Genomic DNA, 24,828 nt, shown 5'->3' on the forward strand with positions numbered 1-24,828 from the left:
CAAAATGTTTTGTGAGCCACACGTACAACCCTAATGGGCCATATGTGGCCGTTGGGCCCAGGTTGCCCACCACTGCCTTTAGTCTTAGCCTTCACTCCTTCCTGTATCCCAGCCCACCAATTTTGTGAGCATTCATGGCTCTCCATACAGTTTCCATACCAACATGTAGCCCTCAGGACAAACAAGTTTGCCCACCTCTGTTCTAGTATGTTTGAAATAGTCTGTTTTCCTGTCTATAGCTTTGTGTCAGACCTAATTTTCATGTATCACTTTCAATTGTGCAATTTCAGACAGCGGGTGCTACATTTTACTGGCATCTGTTCTGCTATTCTGTGTTTGTATCAGAAAACACACCTCAGAAAAATACTCATTGAAAACTTAGTTTGTGTCACTTACATGCAGACACTTACTGTAGAATATTTTGTTCACTACAATGACTCTGACATAGCCAGAACATGCACCTCAGTCCACATGCTCACATAAGCAGGAACTTTAACTGGACTATTGACTAAAATAAACAAAATGCTCAGTAATAAATTGTTTGCAGGATTGGACCCTTAATTTCTTAGAGTAACTCTTATCCCTTCTAGCTGATAACGGAACCAAAAGTCAAAAGGGACTAGCTAAACAGTCCACTTTGTGATGCCTAACAAATAACTGAATATGAAACTATACTTCAAATACAGTATGTGTTCTGAAGTTTTTTTACTAACAATTTCTTTTACTAAACATTTCTACAAGAGTGCAGAAAAATAATCTTAAACTATTTCCAGTTATCTGTTTTCCAAACTAAAGCTGTTGAAACTGGTTTTCACAAAAGGATATAAAAAAGAAATATAGCAAAGGATGTTGAAAAAAACCACTATTTTTTCACTGAGGCTGTGTGTTACAAGAACCTACCTAGCACAACTTTTATTCCCATGATTAAATGAAGGTTACTACACCAATCACTTACTGGATTTTGCCACTTATTGATCAAACGTGATATAAATGTAAACAAAACTCAAACGTAGCTAAACATATCATATATAAAACTCTTATATTATGATTAGCCCCCAAACAATATACTTCTTTACAACACAAAGTTTTACACTATTTTTATATATTTAGGTCCTAAACCAACAAACACACAAGTAATTTTGCACATATGTGGGACTTTGACAGGATTACTTACCTGCACAAAGTTATTCAAGTGCAAAAGTATGTGTAGAATTGAGACTTTATATGGTAGTTCTATATAATATATTTTACCAATATGGAACAATGCTTGAGTTTTTGCTGGTCTCATAGGATATGTCTACACTGCATTCCTCTTTCGAAAGAGGAATGCAAATGCAGCCAAGCAAAATTGCAAATGAAGTGCGAATTTACAAATCTTGCGCTTCATTTGCATAATGGCTTCCGGGCGCTTTTTCGAAATAACCCTTACTCCTTAAAAAATGAGGCTTAGGGTATTTCGAAAGAAGGGTTTTTTCTCAAAATAACCCCGTCAAGACAGAGGGTTTTTTTTTCGAAACAGGGTATTTAGACCAAAGGAACAAAACTGAGGACTCAAAGTAAAGCTTCCAAAAGACTTCTTCTAACAGTCCATGCAGTGATTACATATTAAAGGTCTAAGAATAGATGTTTATTGCTAATATGCACCGTGGAGTTAAATTAATAGCTAGAAATGAAACTTTTGGAATTTTATTTGGTAACCATCTGAATTTTTTTATCTCTTTATTAATGGACCCCTCACAATCACTATGCAACCCAATTTCAATAGCATGTTCTAGAGCCTAGTCCTTTAGACACTTAGGCTGCGTCTAAACTGGCAAGTTTTTCCGCAAATTTGCGGAAAAACTTGCCAGCTGTCTACACTGGCCACTTGATTTTGCACAAAAGCACTGACGTTCTACTGTCTGAAATCAGTGCTTCTTGCACAAATACTTTGACATTCCCGTTCGGGCAAAAGCCCTTTTCCGGAAATGTTTTTGCACAAGAGGGCCAGTGTAGACAGCTAAAAACTATTTTGCACAAAAAAGCCCAGATGGCGAAAATGGCGATCGGGGCTTTCTTGCACAAAACCTCATCTAGATTGGCACGGATGCTTTTCCGCAAAAAGTGCTTTTGCGGAAAAGCATCAGTGCCAGTCTAGACGCTCTTTTCCGCAAATGTTTTAACGGAAAAACTTTTCCATTAAAAGCATTTGCGGAAAATCATGCCAATCTAGACGTAGCCTTAGGGTATGTCTACACTGCAATATTTTTTTTAAATAACTAGCGTTATTCCAAAATAACTTAGCCTGCGTCTCCACTGCAGGCAGTTATTTTGAATTAATGTCAAAATACTGTCAAGCTGAAGGACATCTTATTCAGACTCCTGTAACCCTCATTGTACGAGGAATAAAGGAAGTCAGAGGAAGAGTGCTCTATTATTTCAGAGTTAAGTCTTGCAGTGTAGACGCAAGATGTAACTTTACACATGTAAATGTCCTACTGAGGTATCACTTGGATAAGGCTTTGTGGGCTACATCTCCAACTTGTAAGTTTTTCAGGCCAAAGAAACTTGTTTTCACATAAGTCTGCAATGTAGTTTGATCACCCAATGCACAACATAAATATATTGCTAACGGTAACACGAGCCATGTCCTTAACATAGCCAGGGATGTACAGTACAATTAAAAATTCCCTCCACAGGGATGTAAAAAGTAATGAAAAGCAAACAAACAAAGGTATTAACTTTTAGGAATGCGTTGAATACTAAAAGAATACCTGAAGTTTCATAGAGTTTAAGGCCAAGAGGGCCCATCGATTCATCAAGTCCCACCTTTTGTATATCACAGGCCATTACATTTCACCCAGTTTATAGAAACCCCTATATTAAGCCCAAGGACCAAGACACTTCAGTCCTCAGGAGACTAAACCGTAGGTGCCACAGACAAGCTACAGGAGAGACGAGCTTGCGGCCAATGCCCAAAGACTTGCAATAGCAAGAAACTGAGAGTTTTCAGCAACTGCTTCTGATCAGCACTTAATGGACAATTGCATATAGTGAGGGAACAAAAAATTAGTTCATGTTTAGGCAGTGTTGCATGTTTGGCAAGATCAATTTGCCTGGATCTAGACCCAGGGCAAGGGTGGGAGAGGCAGCAAATCGGGGGTACACCCAGGGAGGCAGGGGTGCAATACTCCGCGGCCTTAACAGGAGGATCTCAGATGAACTCCTTGAGCGCCAATGCCACTTTCTCCATCCGCCTGCATCCCAGGTGTCAGGTTCCTGGGCCACCGATGCCACCTAACGCCCCGAGCAGCGCTGCTCAGCCCCAGGGGGCATCCCGCAAGTGAGCGGGTTAAGCTCTGTCACTCGCCGCCCTAGGGCGACAGCGGCAGGAAGGGGCGGCGTGGGGGGAGGGCAGCCCGCTGAGGCATAGCGGAGGAGCATGTCCCCAGCACCGTGGGGCCAGGTGAGGAGGCTGCTGCAGCGGCTCCCTGCTCGATAACCCCCCGCACTCCGCTCCCGAACTCCGCCGCGCACCGGGCTCGCCCCGCAGCAGTCCCCCTCCCCCGCGCTTCCTGCCAGCTCCCGTGCGAGCCCCGACCCGCCCGGGCTCGCGCCCCCTCGGCCAAGCAGCTGTCAAGCGCGGGGGGGGGGGGGCGAAGAGGAGACGCGCAGCCGGGACACAGGGGCGGGGGGAGGCTGCGACTTACCTGAGTCCCGCGCCAGAGGGGGGCTGGTGCTGCCCGCGAGCGCCCAGCACGCGCAAGCCTGGAGCAGCAGCAGCGCCAGGCTCCGGAGGCGATCCCGGCTCATAGTCTCGCCCGCTCCGCATAGGAAGCCGAGGCAAGAAGTCGGGCTCCTGGGGGAGGAGGGAGGGAAGCGAGGGCTGCGCGCCCCGGGCCGGCCGGGGAGAGAGGGGAGGCCGCGGCAGCTGCAGCTGAGCTGCCCTCTCTGGGACTCAGCGCGGCCGGGCTGACTCACTCCGCTTCGCTTCAGCGCCGCAGGGGGAACAGGAAATCTTCAACTTCGCAAACAGCTGGGCAGGACTTGCTCGCTCCGGTACGGGCTCCCCGCCCCTCCCTGGCCGCTGTCACTCAGCTGCCCTAGGCCAGCCCCTCGCAGGGCTCGCAGACACCGCAAACACCCACTAGCCAGCCACAGCGCCTGTCCCGCGCCCGGGCTGTGGGTAGAGGCGTAGTTGCCCTGCCTAGGAAGAGAAGTAGGGAGAGTTTCCCCAGAGCCACATGACCAAGGCTTGTAATAGCCTGTTAGTGGTGCATTGAGGGGCCCTGGTGTTCGGCGCTGTACAATCAGCCCGATCCAGCCATGTGTTCCAAGTGGGCAGACTGCTCCCCGGCTCACTGGCCTGCTTGCTGACTCCACTAGGGCTCCTCTGGTGGCATTCCACCTGTGTGTTTCACTGGGGCAGTCAGAGCCACAAAGATCAAACCTCGCCGGCAGGTGACATAATCAAGGGGGAAGGGAGGTTGAAGTGACAGTAATAACAGGAAATGTTAGTACAGACTGCCTTGTACTGAGTTTTTAGAAACAAGCCAGGCACTAGCAACCATTACAGTCATAACCACTTGTCGCCTGCCCCCCTTGTGTTTTGTTCCAGACTTGAAAATAGGTTGCATATTTTGCAGAAAAAAAAAAGTTAAAAGGAAATAAACAAAAACGTGCCTGCAAATGGACTCAATTTGCTAGTGGAAGGAAAACGGCCTTGAAAAAGCAAAATTGAGGTTTGCAATGAAAATGGAGAAATTCACATTCTCCTGTTCTTTTAGGCACAAAATCACCAGAAACTTGAAAATGGTGAATGTTTTCACAAATATGTTTATGAACATTTTTTCAAATCCTGGCAGTACACTAAAACATTCACATGCTAAAATAAAATTGATGAAGTAATGACTACTAGCTGTAGTGTATGTATTGACATGTTTATATATGTGCAACTGGCTCACGTGCTGTTCTTTAACTGTCTCAGGAACCTACTACATCAGTAAAGGAGCATGACTTTGGGATGTTTTACATACATTGTAGATATGCAAGGTTGGTAAAACTCATCAGCTTCCTTCCCTGATCCAGCCCAAATAACCAGGCTTCCTCCTCCCCTAGGAATCAGGATGAGAAGACATAACATTTTAGGGATGAAATCAGTACAATGCAACCATTCACCACTTATATCACAACCACAGACCATGTGATTTACTGGATGTTTGCAGTGAATAGGCACTGGAAGTCACTAAAAATGCTGCCACTGGACATGAAGTAACTTTTAAAAGTATATTCAGTTTTAGTATATGGGTTGTGGATATTACAGTAGAACCTCAGAGTTACGACTACCTGGGAATGAAGTGATTCATAACTCTGAAATGTTTAATAGTCTAAGCATTTTAAAGACTTAACAAAACATGTAGATGGCATCATGAGATTTCGTGGGCACAACCTACTTCTTCAGATGACCAGAATGTTGGATGTCCAGAACCAAGAATAACACTGAATAAAACATTATCATTGATCTTTCAAATATTTACAATGGAACATTGACTTAATATAAAACATAAGAATGGCCATACTGGGTTAGACCATCTAGCCCAGTATTCTGTCTGCTGATAGTGGCCGATACCAGATGCATCACAGAGAGGGAACACAACAGGTAATCATCACGTGATCCCTCTCCTGTCATCGATCTCCAGACAAATAGAGGCTGGGGACACCATTCCTACCCATCCTGACTAATAGCCATAGATAAACCTAACCTCCATGAATCTATCTAGCTTTTATTTTAAACCCTGTTAAAGTCCTATTCTTCACAGCATCCTCTGGCAAGTAGTTCCACAGGTTGACTGTGCACTGAGTGAAGAAAAACTTCATTTTGTTTGTTTTAAACCTGCTGTCTATTAATTTCATTTGGTGATTCCTAGTTCTTATATTGTGGGAATAAGTAAATAACTTTTCCTTAATCACTTTTTTTCCACACCAGTCATGATTTTATAGATCTCTATCATATCCTGCTTTAGTCTCCTCTTTTCTAAGCTGAAAAGTCCAAGTCTTTTATCTTTCTTCATAATCCATATAGCTTTGAAACTTTGCTACACAAAAGAAAAATGCTGCTTTCCCTTTGTTTTTTATGTTCAACATAGTACATTACTGTATTTATTTTATTTTATTGCCTCTGCTGCTACCTGACTCTGTATTTCCAGGTCCAGATGAGGTGTGTGCTTGACTGGTCAATTTGGAAGTCTGGTATTCATAACTCTGAGGTTTGTTGTACTCTCCTCACACATATACAGATGTGTATGGACTGGAAAATAAACTGCTGCACACAGCGATATTTGGAGACTCTGTTGTGATTCAGCTGAGTCTTGATTACAACATTTGATATGGATACAGAGCTGATATGGATATTTCAGATATGGGGACTAAACCTAGGCAGGGGTCCTCAAATGTTGTGATACCGCAACCCCCCCTTTAAGTTGCTCATGACCCCCCGGGGCGTCAGGACCCACAGTTTGAGAAACTCAGCCTTAAGGGACAGTGTGTGTGTGTATGTACATGTACCATATCAACCGTTTATGAAGTTTGAAGGATTTACACAATGTATGTAATTGGTCAATAACTTAGACTTCAGAAATCTCATTATGTTTTTACATAAATTTGGTTCTAAAATATATTTACACAGTGTAGTCATAGTTTATATTGTGAATTCTCAGACTTCACTAAGAGGTTTTTCCATTTCTTCTTTTTGTTTTGTTTACTCAAGATTCTCTCAGACAAAACTGCCTTCTTGAAGTTGGTGGAAAATTTGCCTCAGTAACACTTGAGTATAGATGAGAGGTGGGGTATTTTTATAAATTCATAGTGTAACATCACTGTGTTGCAAACTGGTCATATTTTTAGTAACTTGGCTACATATTATTATTAGCACCTTTCATTGTACATTGTAGCAATACAGTTCTCTAACTGTGAACCACAGAGTACTTGCTAGTGGACTGGAAATTTGGCTTATCACATGGTGTAGCATCTCATCTATTTCCCCATGCTAACTTGCATGATTACAAGAAGCTATGAATTAATTAAATATTCATTCATTTCAAATGCTAGTTTTCCATATAAATAATTGCTATGGTTGCCAAAGGAATGTTACATGGCTATGAAGAGAGAGGGGAAGAATGGTTGTACAATCACAAGTTGGAGATCAAGTGTTTTTTGTTTTTTTAAGATGGGGGCTGCTCTGTGAGAAGGCTTGTGGATCACTGTCAAAACATAGTAAATTCTTGCTTGGATCGCTCTACAGGAAAATTAACTACCTGGACCAAAATTTATATAGCACTCATACTAACAAGCAAAAAGTAATGCAATTCAGAGTTGTACTTTCACAAAGATGTACCTGGGTTGTGGTATACTTACACACAAGGGTCCTGTTCCTGCCTTTCTTTAGCACCTAAAGATCCCATGCTTAGGCCCAAACTCACTTTAGTCAGGATTTCCTGGACAACTGAAAATATATAAAACAATGCTAAAGCTGGTTACTTTGTTCCAGTTCCTTATTAACGGTTTTCATTTCCTTATTCACAGACTGGAGTTGCCTATTTATTTCTAAGTCAAAAGGGTGAATAATAAACTTTAGTCAGACATAGGTGAGGGAGGCCAAATAATGCAAACTTCAGATGTATCTAGAAAAGAAGTTTAGGAAGTGTTCTCTTTTCAGTGGTCACAGCTGTTGTTTTCTTCAACAATTGTATATACAGTGCTGTATGGCACAGGAACAAAATGTTATGACTGAATACTTAAAAATACTGTTAATTATAAATGGTTAATGTTGTCATAGTTGCTTTGGGAGAAATAGGTTAAATATATATGAAGTTTGCGATCCCCAAAGAAAACAGCAGTGACTCTTTGATACCTTAGATAGAAACACCAGTATGTACAAAGTAAGAGTGAGAATATGTATTATGCAATCCGTACAGTTTTCTGTGACAGAATCTGTCATTAGGGTTGCCAGAATGGTTTAACCAAAAATACTGAACACCCAAAAAAAAAAAACCACCAGGGAAAAAATTCTGTTGAGGAAAAAAAGGGGGAGATCAAAATTGTTGAGCAAAAAAAACCCGGAGACCAGGCAACCCTATCTGGAATTTTCATCTATGTACAAAACACATTTTTCTATGTGTACTAAGGCCTGTGTGAAAGTGCACTATCAATAGAAACCAAAAACTGAGCTGTGGGCTCTCTGCTAATCAACTGGAAAACATTTGATTCTCTCCTAAGCAACCGCACAAATGCACAGCTGATAGGAAACAAGGTGTGTGTGATCTTGTGAAATCACCGCCTAGCATGCTGACCAATATTGTCACATTAGTTTCTTGTATTCCCCTGTCAGTTTGTTGTTTTCTCCATTTGTGGACTTGTCTTATGCTTATAGTAAATGGTTTGGAAATGTCTTTTTGTTCTATGTTTGTACAATGCCTAGCATGATGGGTTCCTGATGTAAGACTCTATCTTCTAGGTAGTATGATAATTCAATAAGAACATAGTTATCTACTAGGGTATGTCTACACTATAAAGTTAATTCAAACTAACAGATGTTAGTTCGAATTAACTTTGATAGGCGCTACACATACAAACCGCTAGTTCAAACTTAATTCGAACTAGCGGAGCGCTTAATTCGAACTAGGTAAACCTCATTCTACGAGGACTAACACCTAGTTCGAATTAAGTAGTTCGAATTAAGGGATGTGTAGCCACTTAATTCGAACTAGTGGGAGGCTAGCCCTTCCCAGGTTCCCCCTGGTGGCCACTCTGGTCACAACCAGGAAAACTCCTCTCCTCTCCCCCAGCCCTTAAAGGGGTAGACTTTGGCCAGACGGCACTTTCCAGAGACAGCCCTGCCAGCAGTCTCTGCCCCTGACCGAGAGGCCGCACGATGAGCCAGGCAGTCAGTGCCAGCGACATGTCCCCTGCCCAGTCCCCCAGCACCCAGGAGCCAGCCAGGGGACATAGACGGCGCGCGGCCTCCTGGACTAGTGCGGAGGTCATGGAATAGGAAGCCTAATCCAAACTACCTAACTGTGAACCGCGTGCCGTGTGTAGCCGCGGGCACGGAGTCCGAACTAGCGGACATTTAAAAATGGCGGCGTCCAGCAAAATGCAAATGAAGCCTGGGAAATTCAAATCCCGGGCTTCATTTGCAACTCCGGTTGCCTACTTTAACCACCCTAGTTTGAACTAGGGTGGTAGTGTAGACATACCCTAAGTCCTAACCTGATGCCCTGCCGGCACCTGTTCCGGCCAGCCTTAACTCAGTTCAGCAAAACGCTAATTCGAACTAGTTTTTAGGTCTAGATGCACTAGTTAGAATTAGCTTAGTTCGAATTAACTAATTCGAATTAAGTTAGTTCAAATTAGTGCTGTAGTGTAGACATACCCCTATATATTTGAGAGAGTTTGTTTGTCTATAAGCAAGTCCGTCTGTTTGTTCAAGACTTCCTCCTAAATGGTAAGAGTGAGGACTGCCAAATTTGGTATGGGTTTGGCTTTGCGGGGGCACATAAAACCATGCAGAAAAGAGATAGGATCACCAGGCAGGTGAAACGGGTTGGGTCAGGGGCACAGCCTCTCCCTTCATGGACTGCCCCAGCCCTGAGACTCCTACCTTTAGGTGCCCTTTAGGAGGAATGGGCAGGGGGAACTGCTGGCTGTTCCTCTATGTCAAGGAGTGAGGAGCAAGTGTACAGTTTGCTCCATTCCTCAATCTGGCAGGGGAACACAGGGGGCAAACCACCTTGGACCTGTCTCAGCTTGAGGACATGCATCCCTCCCCCAGCTGTCCCCACTGGATCTGCAGTGGCCATAGAGAGGTGCTTCTCACCTGGCCCCAAGCTGATGTGGTAAGAGAGGGCTGGGGTCATCTTCTCTTCCCAGGGCAGCCTGCAAACTGTACCCCTCATCTCCAGCACCACCCCAGAGTAATGATTTAATTTTAATTTTATTTTCCAAAAAAACCCCAAAATTAGTTGAATTAAAGACACCAGCAACACAGGGTATATTTTCTAATAATAATAATAAATAAGCATTTAACCCAGATATGAGACCAATTTCTTCCTTAGCCTTAATCCAAATAGTTAAAATACAGGTTGGACCTCTCTGCTCCAGCACCCTCAGGACCTGACTGGTCCCAGATGAGGGATTTTGCCGGACCATTCTGCTGTCGTCCTGGCTGGCTCCCCACCTACTGTAGGCTCCACTGCCCTGCCAACCCCCCAGGCAGCCTTGTGCCAGGACTCCCCCTCCCCCCGCCTCCCCCGCCTGTCCCCCAGCAGCCGTATGCCAGAGCTCTTGGCTCCCCCAGGCACCACTCCTGCAGCTCCCAGTCCTGCCAGGCAGTCAGATGATGGGTCTCCCAACCCCACTGGGCAGCCCTGCTGCTGTGCGCTGGGTGATCCTGCTAGGAACTTGCTGCAGGCAGTTGCTGCCCTGTTGACTCCACTGGGCTCCCTACTGCTGGCCCTTCGTTGCAGCTTTCTGGTCCTGCAACATCTGTGCCTGGCCATATATGTTGCTGGACCAAAGAGTCCCAGTTTAAGGAATTGCAACCTGTAAAACAAACTTAATGCCTCACATCACTCAGGCCCATCTATTAAAACAAAACAAAACATCACTAGTATTCCTGGATAATTTTTTACTGCAGTGGCAGCTGAAGCTTTATATAATTTTAGGAGCCCATGTAAAAACCACACAGGACAAAGGGTTTCTCTCCTCTAGCCCAACTCTCTTGTACCATTTTATTCTTAACATGTGCCTGCCAAACTTCTACACAAATCTCATTCAAAGAAATGAATTTGTAGTATCCCCATTTCTGAAGTTTCACGAAGACACCACATCATTGTTTCAACTGTATTAAAAGTGCCATGAGACTTTCAGCCCAAAGTCATCCCACTGACACTGAGAAGTTGCTATGTTTCCCCACTAAGCCACTATTTGAATTAGCTTTTGGGTAGGGATAGCTTCACTCAGGTTAAGAATCTTATTACAGTATGTTAACCAGAGTCATTGATGCAAAGCTGAGGTCTGTACAACTGCACCTACATAAGACCCTGTTCATGATGAGGTAGTGATGGCATAAGTGTTTACCATGAAACTTCCTAAAATCAATGTGTGTTGTACAATAACTGATTGGCGATACTTAGAGGGTATGTCTACACTATGGGATAAAGTCGAATTAGGATTTGCAACTTCAGCTACGTTGACCAGAGTGTAGCGTGTCTTCATGAGACCCGCTAATTTGAACCCTGGAAAATCAAGAGCAGCAGCTTTAATCTTTTCTGTAGTGTAGACGTACCTCAATAGAGCTATATTCCATCTAAGTATGTTGTCTGGTCCAAATAGGCTGATTTTGCCAGAATTTTATTTCAGAAGGAAACTGGGTAAAAAAACTCCTGACAAGGTCAAACAATCCTGTTTTTACATTGTCAAAATGAAACATTTGGCATTTTCAACCATATTCTCATGTTGAAAAATTGTAAGTTGTATTGCATATTAAATAACAATTTTTTAAAAAAGTCTTGATGATTTTTTTCGGACTTCTACATAGATCATTTTGAAAATTTTCAAAGTCAAATTCTGAAATATCAAACCTCTTTGTGAAGTGGAACGTCTATCCTCCACACAACTCTAATCAGGAATAGGTGTCCAGGCCAGGGATGGGGTGCGGGGTCTGGGGGGAAGGGAGGGTACACAAGGGGAATAGGAGTGTGAGGAGAACGAGGGTGGGGTGCTTACCTGGTGCCATGCTCCCAGGGGGAACATGTGGCTCCGCACTCCCTGCCGCAGCTAGGCACCACCCCCTGCCACTATGGGAGCAGTGGAGGGAAAACAAATTCCTGACGAGTACTTTGCTGTGTAGCCATTCCTCTAGCTGGGGTGTAGGGGGACAGCAGTGCGCAGAGCTGCTTCCTTCTCCCTCTGCTAGGATCCGAACCATACGGGTTCCCATATCAGGGACACCTGGATTAGGGAAGTTCATGTGTACTAACAAGTGGGGGAAGACAGCATAGCATCCTACAGCCAGCAGGAGAGGGAAGTTTGGTCTGGGTTATACTTTTCAAACAATATATTGCAAAGGTTTACTGGTCTATAAAGCTGGGGGTAGGGAGGGTTGAATCTCAAGTGATGATAATATTGACACTACTGATTATATTTAATATTACTCTAATGGTACACTGGTGATTAAAATCACTATGATCTGTATGTATTTATAAGGCATTATAGATACTCGTTGAAATTAGGCTGAACATGCTGGTAGACTAAGAGGCTACATCTACACTGCAGAGTTTTTGCACAAAAACCAGCTATTTTTGTGCACAAACTTGGGAAGCGTCCACACCTCAATTACATTTTTGCGCAAGAAAATTTACCATGAATTGACAGAACAGAGGGATTATTGAGCAAAAGAGTTGTTGAGCAAAAAGGTGTGTGTGGAAGGGCAGCAGGAGTTTTTTGTGTAAAAACAGCCTATCGAAAGAAGCACAGGTGCCCTGGTGGCCATTCTGTGAATGGCCATCATAGCTTTCTGGTGAGAGGGTGTCCATGAAGTCTGGACACTCTCTTGCAGAAAAGCGCATTGCTTTTCTGATGCGCTTTTGCAGTGTGGATGCGCTTTTGAGCAAGAAGTTATTGCAGAAGCTCTCTTCTGCAAAAAGCTTCTTGCGCAAGAAGCCTGCAGCGTAGTCGTAGCCGGATTGTCCCAGACTGGGAGCTTTCCCAGCGAAGCATTGTGAAGCACCTGGAGCAGGCAGTGACACAACCTCTCACTGATCTGGATTGTAACCTACATCATCACAGTGCAGAGATGCTGACAGAATTTCCAGATCCCTGGGCAAGGTGGGGAGGGGGTAAGTTCTGGGACCTTGGAAGGGTTAGGGTCTCAGGTGGAAAATGGGGGGTTGGGGCTTACCTCTCCTAGTCAGCCCTTCAGTGCTGTCTGACTTGTGTCACTCTGTGCTCCAGCAGTGATCTTAAAGGCCCATGGCTCCAGCTGCTTCCACCCTGGACTCTTTATATCTCTGGGCACTGGGGCAGCTGCCCCTTTTGCCTGCCACCATCAGTGGCCCTGCAATTGTGATAACTTCAAAAATATATCAGGCAGTGCAGAGTTTTAACCCCCTGTGATGAGGCCTGCCCACCCCACACTGAACAAGGGGGAGTGGAGCACGCCTATTGGGTGGAATACACCCCTCCCCCGTGGCCCTGCTGGGCATGCTCCCAGTGCAGCCCAGGTATAAAAGCCCACAGAGCTGCTCAGTTGGGGCTGACCACCGGAGGGGAAGGAGCTACTGTCTGAGCACTAGAGCCACAGTTGCCACTGCCAGAGTCGCCGGACCGGCCAACTCTGCCGCTACAATCACCGAGCCGAGCTTGGCCGTTCCACTGGCTACAAGGTGCAGCCAACCTAGCCGTTGTCGCTGCACCAGCTGCTGATGCACCAGCGACCGACACTGCAACTTACACCATTGCCACACCTGTTGCTGGACCCGCTGCTGCCGCCATACCCGCCAACACCACAATCTCCGCTAGGTCTGCACAGGCAGGTGGGGCCTACGTTATCCAGGGTGATGGGGTAGGAAGCAGCCCAGGGAGGGGAACCAGAGGTGTCCCGGTAGGCTCTCCTCATTTTGGGGAGAATTCCCTGCCGAGCCAGTGGTGGGAACCGCCCACCACTGATAGGACCCTGGGCTGGGGCCCGGAGGAGAGGGAGGGCCTGGGCTCCCCTCCCCCTTCCCCTTCCTCATAGCTCCTGGACTCAGAGCTGACCTACACTGACTAGGCCTCTGGGCCTGCGGAACGGTGACTAGGCTATTGGGCGTGCGGAATAGGGCCCAGGCTCCCAGGCCTGTCGGGTAGTAACCAGGCCGGGGAAAGAGAGGACCCACAGTGGGGAAGAGACACGGAGTAAGGCACCCCATGATACCCTCTCTTAAAATACAAGCTTTTCTCCTTTTCATAATCATGTCTACTAGTTTGGATTTGTTACTAATAATTCATATATCTCTGTAAAAACATGCGCAGCCTTGAGCAATGGCATTTACAAAAGGTTACAGTAATTGCAAAGGATTATAAAGGACTAATGCAAAGTGTTTGGACTTCTTATAGCACTATGCTTATCTGCTGTGTGTAATCATCCATCAAAAGGAGGTGATCAGTGTATTATCAATCCCTGAATGAATCAGAGGAAACAACAATTACATTATCTTCAAGATTTATCTTACTGATGCTTTCTGCACACAGCCAAAACTCCTGAAAGTCACTTTATGTAGCAAAGTTTTAAATGTTATTAAAATCAACATTATACTTTAAAGCACTCATGCTTATACACTGTATAATCCCTATGTAACTGTCATCCAGACTCACTCCAAACCTAACTGAGGTTCTTTGAGTTTTTCTTCTTCTTCTTCTTCTTCTTCTTCTTTTAATATTTCCATATTAGGATCCCTAACAATGATAATAAAAATGTTGAAATACCAGAAAATTTGTTTTGCAATATTTCTGGCAGGACCAGAAGCAGGAAATACCAATAATCTTACAATAAGCTTATTTGACGAAGAATCCAATCCCAATTTGCAGCAACAAAGAGTCTGAAGAATTCTCTTCTATCCTCTTCAGTCTCTTGTACTGCATCCATTACCATGTTATCTGAGTTGGGGGTAATATCCTGAAGCTCTTGGGAACCTTTTTAAAACACTGGCTAAAAATGTTTATATATTCTTTACAGTCTACTGTTTTGCAGCTGAACAAAGAACCAACACAAATGTCAGCCTAGATGAAGTGATTAAAAATATTGAACCAACTTATTCTGGAAAATTTCGGGGTATTTTAAGGTGGATGCTCAAAATGTACCCAGTGGTTCCAAGGGCAAGCTAGACTGTATTTGTATTATTTGTCAACCAAATTGTCCTTTATTTTAGGCCTCTAGTAAGTTGAATGTTGATTACAGAGTCTCTGCAGTCCTCTACAGTTATCAAGGAATCTAAACAATCCTAACACAATATGCAAAACCTTTCCTTCAATGTCACCACCGTCCTAAACTAATGGAAGCTGTGAGGAAGTGTGGGGCTTGATCATGCATATCCCTAAATCTAATCTGAAAGTGTCTAATCTTCATCATGCATTTCTCTAAATCTAATCTGTGAAAAGCAGATCTTTAGAAACTAAACTTCTCAAGCCCCATTACCATTATGCAGAAACAAGTTATGTCTAGCCTGATACTCATTCAGGAATGTAGCATACAGCCATGATGGTATACTGACTCATCTGACCAGGATCTCAGAGAAACTGATGTCATCTATGATAGAGGGCTTTTAAAGACCTATTTACAAGAGCACAGTTGTTCCTCTCTAAAAGGAAGTTCATGCTCCTTAAGTCTTACAGGTACTTCAAGATCTGTGGTGACTGCACATGGTTATTGAGTGTTTAGGGTCTGAAGCATTCCGTGTGATGGAATAATGTAGGAGTTGGAAGCAGTTGAGACTGAAATTGAATCCTTAACAAGGAGTGAAATAATAATTGTCCTGAGAGTCATGTTTTGTCATTGCCTTTTATTGTTGGAGAAATTATCCATTTAATCACTGGACCTGACTCTTAGGCTTTTTTACACCACTGACAATATAAAGAGTTATTAAAGTAGGGATGAATATGATTGGCACTCCTTTTATGCTATTTTCACAATGCTAGAATAGTATAATAGTCCTTAGTGTTACCAACAATCAGGTCCTTTGTACATAATTTAGAAGGCATGATCACTTTAAATTAGATAGAGAGAAATATGGGTTGAACCTCTTTGGTCCGGGACTCTCTGGTCTGGCAACATCCATGATCTGGCAGGACCAAGGATGTTGCTGGATCAGAGAGACGCAGCTCTGGGTAGCTGAGCCTCAGTAGCCACAGGACAGTGGAGCCCTGGAAGCTCCGGAGTAGTGGAGCCTGGGTGCCCCGGAACAGCAGCGCCCTGGCACTCCAGAGCAGCAGAACCCTAGAGCAGTGGGCCTCTGGTGGCCTAGCTCACTTGGCAGTGGAGCTCCAGTCTTTGGGAACAGTGGCGCTTCAGCACCAGCGCTCCAGTGGCCCAAAGCAGCGGAACTTCGGTAGCACCAGAGCAGCGGAGCCCTGGTGCTCCAGAGCAGCAGAGCACCAGAGCAGTGGAAGTCCTGTGGCCCACAGCAGTGGAGCTCCAGCACCGGAGCCCCAGTGGCCTGGAACAGCAGAGCCCCCGTGGCCCTGAAGCAACTCCGGTGGCCTCAGGGCTGTGGGGTCTGGCAGCCTTGGGGCAGTGGAGCCCCAGCAGCCTCGGGGCTGGCCGAGGAGCTGGGAGCCCAGTGTCTCAGGGGCAGGGGAGCCTGGCAGAGGGGTCGACCTCCCATGGTCCGGCAAATTCCCTCCTTTGGACCGGTCAGGTCCGGAGGATGCCAGGGAGGTTCGACCTGTAACACTACCTGTCTTCTATTAAGAGGCATTTCTGAGCTATAGTTTCATGTCTGTCTTCTTCTATGTCCATGCATTGAATGTGTCTAGGAAACAAATGAGCTGTGTTTCTTTCAGCGTTGACTATCTCAAACTCAGTAAGTGTTCTACCTACAGGTGTACAAAATCTCACCCTTTGTTTTGCCCCATTGAGTCTGGATGGCTAAATTAATCTGGGAATTCTCCAGTTGGGTACAAGTAGGGATGGAAGTTGCTGCAGAAGACCAGTTTGGGTGAAGGGTTGACTGGGTGTTTGTTGCATCCCCTGCAACTTCAACAACCCCAGCCCTCTACGTGTGTTTCTCCCGTAAAGAATCTGTTCCTATGAAATCTAATTGAAGGAGCCTACCAGTGTATAACCTAGTCCATACTTAAAAGTTTTGCAGCTCTGTGCATCAGGAGTATGGGGGGGGGGGTTTCCCCTCAGCCATGACCCACATAACTATGCCAGCAAAACTCTAGTGTAGACACAATTATACTGTCACAAAAAGTCTCCCCTAGGTGGTTTGCCGATATAGCTCTACCATTATACCAGCAAATTCTTTAAAGTGTAGATAAGACCTACATCTCTGTACAATCTGATTTCTTCAAATTGTGTAGGGTTGAGGGGCCTACTTGTCATGAAACATTATATCACACCTGATGAGAAAGCCGCAAAACTGCATAACTTTGGGGGGGAGGGGAGTGAGTGCTACCAGAGATATAGCCCAAAGTTTTAATAAGGTAAGAAAGCCTGTGAAAAGAAAGTGAGAGAGTTTGTCCTGGAAAGGGGGAAGGAAGTTCATGAGGAAGTCAAGCGAGCCTGCTGAAGTCATAGTGAAAGAAGAATTACTTCAATAATTCCTTAACTTGAGCTTTCATGGTGAGGCCGAGTCCCAGTATGATACAAGCTGGTATTTGCTATTTGATTTCATGTATTTGCCCAACATACGCATTCAACTTATTTTATCTTTTTTTTCCTTTGAGGTTACTATTGTTTTGGATGAAAAAAATAAGACAGACTTCAAAGTCAACTCCAATTTCTTTTGTTGGTAATCTCCATCACAAATTAGGGAATAATTTACAGCTGTCAGTGTGACATTACAACAGCATGAGTTTCATGCCTTCTATTTAATGTACAGTCTCTGTTCTGACTTCACATTGCTTTCTTTTCTACATTTCTGTTTCTTGTCCTTCCTTCTTGAACATCCTTTCCCTCTTTTCTCTCATTCTCTGATTTCTCTACTCTTGTTCTTTGGTGTATTTACTCCTTATGTTTTTATCCTATCCCCACTGGCTTTCCCTTTTGGATATTTATTACAGTCTGTATTAAAAAAAACAACTACTTTACCTTTTTACCATTTCTGATCCTCCTTAAAGTCTGACACTGGTAGAACAATTAACAAACTGCTTCTACTGTAACAGTTGTATATCATTCTTTCAGAAATTTTAGATTGTTAACTTGAAATAAACAACTAGTTTATTTATTGTAAATCAATTCTGGGTTAGATGGTTACACCCAGAGTAAGGGGCACTGTGCAGCCAATTGACCCAGAAGGAGCATGGTAGGCACAATAAATAGCTCCTGGTTCAGCTCACAGAAGCACAAAACCCTATGGGATATACCCCTCAAGATTCTAGTGGCACACACAGGGAGTGCAGTATGAGTGAACACACATTAACTCAGATTTGATTTTGCAGTGCAGCTACTCACATCCAGGTTGGTCTCACCCATGCTTTCAGACACCAGTACTGCTCTCCCAGGCTAATTTTGTTACACCCAGACTACGTCTATACTGGCCCCCTTTTCCGGAAATGCTTAAAACGGAACAGTTTTCCATTATAAATATTTCTGGAAAAAGCGCATCTACATTGGCAGGACGCTTTTCCAGAATAAGTGGCCCAGTGTAGACACAGCCCCATTGTTAAACCTCTAGTAAGCCTTTGGCACAGCCATTGTAATGTTACTGCACATAAAGGCTGTGTCTAGACTGGCAAGTTTTTCCGCAAAAGCAGCTGCTTTTGTGGAAAAACTTGCCAGCTGTCTACACTGGCCGCTTGAATTTGCGCAAGAACACTGACAATCTAATGTAAGATTGTCAGTGTTCTTGCGCAAATACTATGCTGCTCCCGCTCGGGAAAAAGCCCTCTTGCGCAAATGCTTTTGCACAAGAGGGCCAGTGTAGACAGCTAAAAACTGTTTTGTGCAAAAAAGCCCCGATGGCGAAAATGGCAATCGGGGCTTTCTTGCACAAAACCGCGTCTAGATTTGCACGAATGCTTTTCCGCAAAAAGTGCTTTTGCGCAAAAGCGTCCGTGCCAATCTAGACGCTCTTTTCCGCAAATGCTTTTAATGGAAAAACTTTTCCGTTAAAAGCATTTGCGGAAAATCATGCCAGTCTAGACGTAGCCAAAGTGTTTCCAGATGAATAAAGAAAAAAGCCATAATACGAATATTAGATCACTGTTTACTTTCTCCGGCTTTGCTGCAATGGACCTGACACAAACATTGCAATTCAAATACTTTTGGTGCCAACCAGGTAATCATTACCAGAAGCCCTTTCATCTCTACCTTGTTGCAGATGAAAAATTTAGACTAAGTTCCCTCTTCGGTACTTGACATTTTCGCAGTTGATGATTGAATAGTGTTACCTGCCAGTGGAAAAATAAGGGATTAGAAGAGAACATGAGAAAATTCAGAGACATTCTGCTATGTGTAGTAGAACAGAATGAAAACAAAAGGAGCATCAGGTGATGGGAATGAGAAAGATGGATGTTTCAGAGAGGAAAGGAATCAAGCTGGACATATGTGTAATATTATTATTTAAAGGTCTTGCATTGGTTTCTCTTATCCCTTTGTCTGTAAATTGTCTGCAGTTAGGACTAGAAAATATAGCACTTTCGCCTGTTGGTGAACATTTACTCACAGGAGTAGCCTGTAGTGTTCCTTCGTTCTCCTGTGGCTAAGGAGGCTACTCTGCTGCCTTGTCTCAGAGGTTCAGTCGTGGGTGAGGCCAAGGGCTCATCTGCAGTAGTGAATGCAGGGGAGGGACACAGGGGGACACTAGCCATGTGACCACCCCACCACGTCTCTCCTCCCTGTACCATCCTTAGCCCAGGGCATGGCTCCATATCTTCCTGCCCCTGCCCAGACCCCACTCCACCCTATTCCCAAACCTCCGACCCACTCCCTACCTTTCACACTCTTGCAGGCTGCTTAAAGTGGCCAGTGGTAAGGGCCATGTGCTCTCTGTGTGACACACACCTCTGAGAGGGCTCCATGCACTTTCCCTGCTCCCAGCACAACCTCGTAGCTCCCACTGGCCGCAAACTGGCCAATGCAATCTGCTTGGGCCATGCTGGTGGTGCGGCCAGCACGCAGGAGCCCCCCTCTCCAGAGAGCATGTGATGTGTAGAGAGTACAGGGCCCCCACCATTGGCCTCTCTGAGCGGCGTGTAGGAGCGCAGCAGGCAAGGAGCTTGTCTGAGTAGGCTGCTGGCCAGGAGCTCCCTATGTAAGTGCCTCTCGGCCAGAGCTTGCACCTGGTACCGCACTCCCATCTTTCCCCCCAAGCTTCGGCCCCCCTCCTGCACCACTGCCCTGTCACAATTCAGATCCTCTGCATTTCCGCTGCTCCATCCATACCCCCTCCCAGACCCTGCACCCTAATCCCCTGCCCCAAGTCACAACCCAAACTCCTGCAACCCCTCCCACACACATTCCCCTCTCAGACTCTGCCCCTCTCCCCTGCTTCCCTCCTCCAGGTCAGAACCCTGCACTCATACTCCCTCCCAGAGCCTGCACTCCCTCCTGCACCCAAATCCCCCATCCCAGGTCACAATCCCTTCCTTCACCTAAACTCCCTCCCAGACTCCACACCGCCTCCTGCAGCCCAATCCCTTACCCCAAGCTCTCTTCTGTACCCAACCTCCCTCCCAGACCCCACACCTCCTCCATTAAGATTATGTAAGAGTGTGGCCTTTGACCACTTACCAAATTCTTGGAGTAACCCACATCAAAAATTATTGCCCACCCATATTCAATGAGCACTAGCCCCTTGGGCAGGGTCAAGCCGAGAGCAGCTTTAGCTTGGGCTTCTGGGCTCATTCTAGAAGCCAAGCAAATACTTAATTTGGATTTGGGTAAGGGGCGGGGGGAGCATGTACACACTTTAAGGACTTGAACAGAGGTTTGTGCACCCAGCGAGCAGTCTAGGGTGCTAGCAAAGTGTCCTGAGCCGCTACTTTCTGTGGTTCCCCTTGACTGCAAAGGGCAAACTGGAGCCAATGGGAGCTGTGAGGCTCTATGGCTGTGACACCAGTAAATAAACTAGAGCGGCACAGTGGCATTTTTTTCAGAGTGGAGCTGTGGACCACTTTTAGAAACACTGCTTTACTGGGCCTCAGGCAAATGCACACTTCATCCAGGCCAGTGAAAAGGGAAGGCCTTGTAGATGGGGGTGATGCTGAAGAGCCTGCCCTGCACTTACCCCAGAATGATGGCACAAGTCCCACAGGGCTCGGCCTGGTTCCCCCTCTCTGAGCATTGTGAGCTGGGATTGCAATGTCACTCGAGTTTGGCCCTGGCAACACAATCTTCCCACTACGCTGGTGGGTCAGGTCCCACCAATTGGGAAACACTGAATTAAATCATACTCACTCCTGTAAGGTGGGAATTAATACCCGCATTTTACAGATGGGAAACTGTGGTCAAGCAGGCTCCTTCCTCCCCCTTTCTGGAGTCTCCCCTCTACACTAGACTGGGACTGTAGTCTTGGTGCCAGCGGGGAAGGTGTAGATCGATTCTGGTGGGTCATAAAATGCAGTGGGTGGATCACTAGTAAAAAGTTTTGGAACCACTGGCAATTCATCATTGTTTATCAAACACATTGAGAGCCTCAGGTAAAAGAGTGCAAAATTCTTCATCGTTATACGTGGAACATTCTCTGGGATGGCTCTGCAGCAGCAAACGCTATTCCCAGTGTGGCACCGTTGATGCTGATGAACAAATGAAAATCATATTAAATGCAGCACACTCAGGCCTCAGCTGCATTAAATGGAAGATCACCGCTGCTGTTGCTGCTATCGACTCACTAAATCATACTTCTGTTGGCCTCTCACTATGGGGGCAAAACTGACTCCAGCTACATAGTCTACATAGCTGGAGTTGTGTACTTTAAGCCAAGCTGCTGGGTCTAGTGTAGACCTGGCCTTAGGATTAGTTAACTACTTACTGGCCACCTACTTGTACCAAAAGACACAGATGTTGACTTGTATTTTTCCTGGTTGGTGCACCCCCTCAGCTCTGAGGCCCTTTCCCTGCTCCAAGGCCCTGCTCTCTCTCGGCCTCTTCCCTCCCCTGTTCCGCCTTCTCATTCGAGACTTCCAGCGCCTGCCCGCTCATTCCTCCCTCTGCCTTCCAGCTGCTGCATTCCTCCTGCCTGCTGAACAGTTGACCAGAAGCCAGCTCTGGGGCTCAGCTGAAGAGCAGATTGAGTGTAGCCCACGCGCTGGCCACCAGTGTGGTCAGTGAGTGCCAAGTAGCCCCAATTTTGTTTCTGTGTGCACTTGAGTCCCAGAGCAAACTCAGAGTGAGCACTTATGCCAATAGATGCCAATTATAGACTGGCAATGTAGTCTGCCAGGTGAGAAAGGACTGATGACAGAAAAGAACTGGCAAGAGCCAACGGGGTGCGTTGCAAACACTAGATAAGCAGGAGCCAGTTTAAGATTGAAGCACGGCTCTAAAAACCAACTTTGCAGAAGCTGCTCAGAAAGTGCTATTGCAGTTCCAGCCCTAGACAGGGATTACAGGAAGTTCTGCAGTCACAACTGAATATCATTGTGCTGTGGCACCATAAAAATGTGTGTTATCTTCGGCTTTTGCAAAAGAGGCCGCTTACCACAGACACTTCCTCATGGGCGCCTTTATAATACTTACCTTAGCTGCACAGTGCCAGCGTATAAGGACAATTCTCACTTGATAGAAATACAATTAAGCAAACCTGAGGTTTTAAAATACACATTCTACTGAAGCAACCACTGTCTGAGGAGTGCTGCACTCCTGGCCAGACTTGCATGGTATGAAGAGCTGCTTGGGGAGCTCACTAACACCATATCTGCTTTTACCATCAGCATTTTCTGGCCTCTGTCTCAGGGTTTGTTGAGAGGGGCCCCATGCTGTAAAGTTTGGCTCTGGATCCAAATGTAAATTTTCCCTCCCAAGTTCAGAGGAATTTGAGTCCAAGATCTGGCTCACTCACTCATTGGATCAAATGCCAGCAGCAAATCTACTCCTCCAATCATAACTTTTCCATCATTTTAGGATTTAGAGCCAAGGTTTCAGTCCCTGCTCATCTCTAGACTTTCTGAAAAGCATTGTACCTTTACAATTCCAGGCTAGAGCCTTCTCCCATTGATGTCAATGGGAGTCTAGTTTTCTTGCCATTGACTTCCTAAAGGGCAGGATGAGATTTTTAGGTAACATTTTCTAAATTACTTGGATGCCTGCAGATAGGCATCTAGTGGGATTTGCCTAACTCATTTGGAAGTTAGTCACTTAGACATTTTTGAAAAATGCTACTAGATGCCTACACCTTTAGATACCTAAATACCTTTACAAATCTGGCCCTTGCTTTATCATTATTAACTGTTAACTCACCTAAGCGCTTCAGAAAGAAGTCCCCATTTAGTAGGGCATTGCACAATTAGATGGTGTCCTCTAGCTGTTTTGCATCTTCCTCTGAAAGGCCCAACACTGGTCATTGTCAGAGACAAGATACCAAAGTGGATCACTGGGCCATTTCAGTATGACACTTCTAATGTTCCTGTTACTTTGTAAAGACAGAGCCTGATCCTACTAGGTGAAGTCTGGAGTGTTCTGTACCCTGTAGAAGGCACTCAACACTTCATAGGATTATTCATCCCGGAGACTGAAATTGCACAGATAGGTAGAATGTATTGCAGAGTACCCCTCATTCTCACATAATGGATTTGAGGATGGATCTTGGATGTAGCTCTATCTTGGAATAGGTTTTAAGAGATCTGGACAAATATAGTATTAGTTACCTTTTTTGGACTTGAATTAAATTGAACACGTTGCCCCGTGGTGAGTAGCATGAAAACAGCAATCTGTTCCTCATAAACTGAATTTGTTCAGCCCCAGACACAGTGTGGGCAACTTCATGTGTTTCATAAAGAACATGGTATAAGGTTATTTGTGAGAAAACAGATATTTTCAAAATGTAAAGAAAGTTTCACTGACCTGAAGCACTAAGAGGATGTGTTCATATCTCGATCCACTCCTCTCAAACCTCCCCTAGGTCGATATCCTGAGAACAGAGATAATTAGGGAACCTAGAACTCTCCCCAAATGTTGACCCAAGGTGTGTCAATGTGGCTTCTATTTGTTTGAGTGCTAATCACACATGGGTTTAATTTTTGTGCAGTGTAATTTCTGCACACACAAATTGCACATGTAAAACATCATTAATGCTCAATTTGTAAATTGACAGTATTTTCCGTGCCAGAGGATATTGTGAAGACTAGGACTTTAACAGGAGTAAAAAAAAATTTAGATAGATTTATGGAGGTTAAGTCCATTAATGGTCGATTGATGGGTAGGAATGGTGTCCCTAGCCTCTGTTTGTTTGGAGATGGATGACAGGAGAGGAATCAAGTGATGATTACCTGTTGTGTTCACTCCCTGTGGGGCATCTGGCATTGGCCACTGTCGGCAGACAGGATACTGGACTAGATGGACCTATGGTCTGACCCAGGATGGCCGTTCCTATGTTCTTATGTTCCTTTGCTGAAGAGGGGATGTGGTGAAATTGGTATCAATTGGTGAAACTGGTATCAAGTGAGCTCAATGCAAATCATTTGGAATTATACAGTACAAATGTTCAAATTAATATCAAGTCGACTGAGCCCTTGTTAAAAAGAAATAGGCTGTGTCTACACTGGGCCTCTTATTCCGGAAAAGCAACCGCTTTTCCGGAATAACTTGAAAGCTGTCTACACTGGCCGCTTGCTTTTCCGGAAAAGCAATGACGATCTACTGTAAAATTGTCAATGCTTTTCCGGAAAAACTATGCTGCTCCCGTTCGGGCAAAAGTCCTTTTCCGGAAAAACTGTTCTGGAAAAGGGCCAGTGTAGACAGCACAGTAGTCTTTTCCGCAAAAAAGCCCCGATTGCGAAAATGACGATCAAGGCTTTTTTCCGGAAAAGCGCGTCTACATTGGCCACGGACGCTTTTCCGGAAAAAGTGCTTTTCCGGAAAAAGTGCTTTTCTGGAAAAGCGTCCTGCCAATGTAGATGCGCTTTTCCGGAAATACTTATAACGGAAAACTG

At 45.0% G+C, this 24,828-nt stretch overlaps 1 protein-coding gene and 1 long non-coding RNA gene across 3 annotated transcripts in view; both read right to left on the reverse strand.

Annotated features, from left to right (window-relative positions):
- TGFBR2 (transforming growth factor beta receptor 2) overlaps positions 1 to 4,318 on the reverse strand; it is a 72,123-nt gene extending 67,805 nt beyond the window's left edge. Inside the window, exon 1 of one of the 2 annotated variants that reach the window (XM_075921978.1) lies at positions 3,690 to 4,318. In XM_075921978.1, coding sequence (XP_075778093.1) covers positions 3,690 to 3,792 — 103 coding nt within the window. In that variant the 5' untranslated portion in view covers positions 3,793 to 4,318. The remainder of the gene's footprint in view (positions 1 to 3,689) is intronic. The other variant, XM_075921979.1, reaches the window with a different exon arrangement.
- A 14,559-nt stretch (positions 4,319 to 18,877) lies between these two features.
- LOC142827297 (uncharacterized) lies at positions 18,878 to 24,628 on the reverse strand. Its single transcript, XR_012901951.1, has 3 exons — positions 24,166 to 24,628; positions 23,741 to 23,807; positions 18,878 to 19,128 (listed from the first exon to the last, which is right to left on the reverse strand). It is a non-coding gene; the product is annotated as an uncharacterized LOC142827297 (long non-coding RNA).
- Positions 24,629 to 24,828: the final 200 nt, after the last annotated feature.

The sequence above is a fragment of the Pelodiscus sinensis genome, chromosome 2 (assembly GCF_049634645.1).
Source record: "Pelodiscus sinensis isolate JC-2024 chromosome 2, ASM4963464v1, whole genome shotgun sequence".
Classification (NCBI taxonomy): Eukaryota; Metazoa; Chordata; order Testudines; family Trionychidae; genus Pelodiscus; species Pelodiscus sinensis.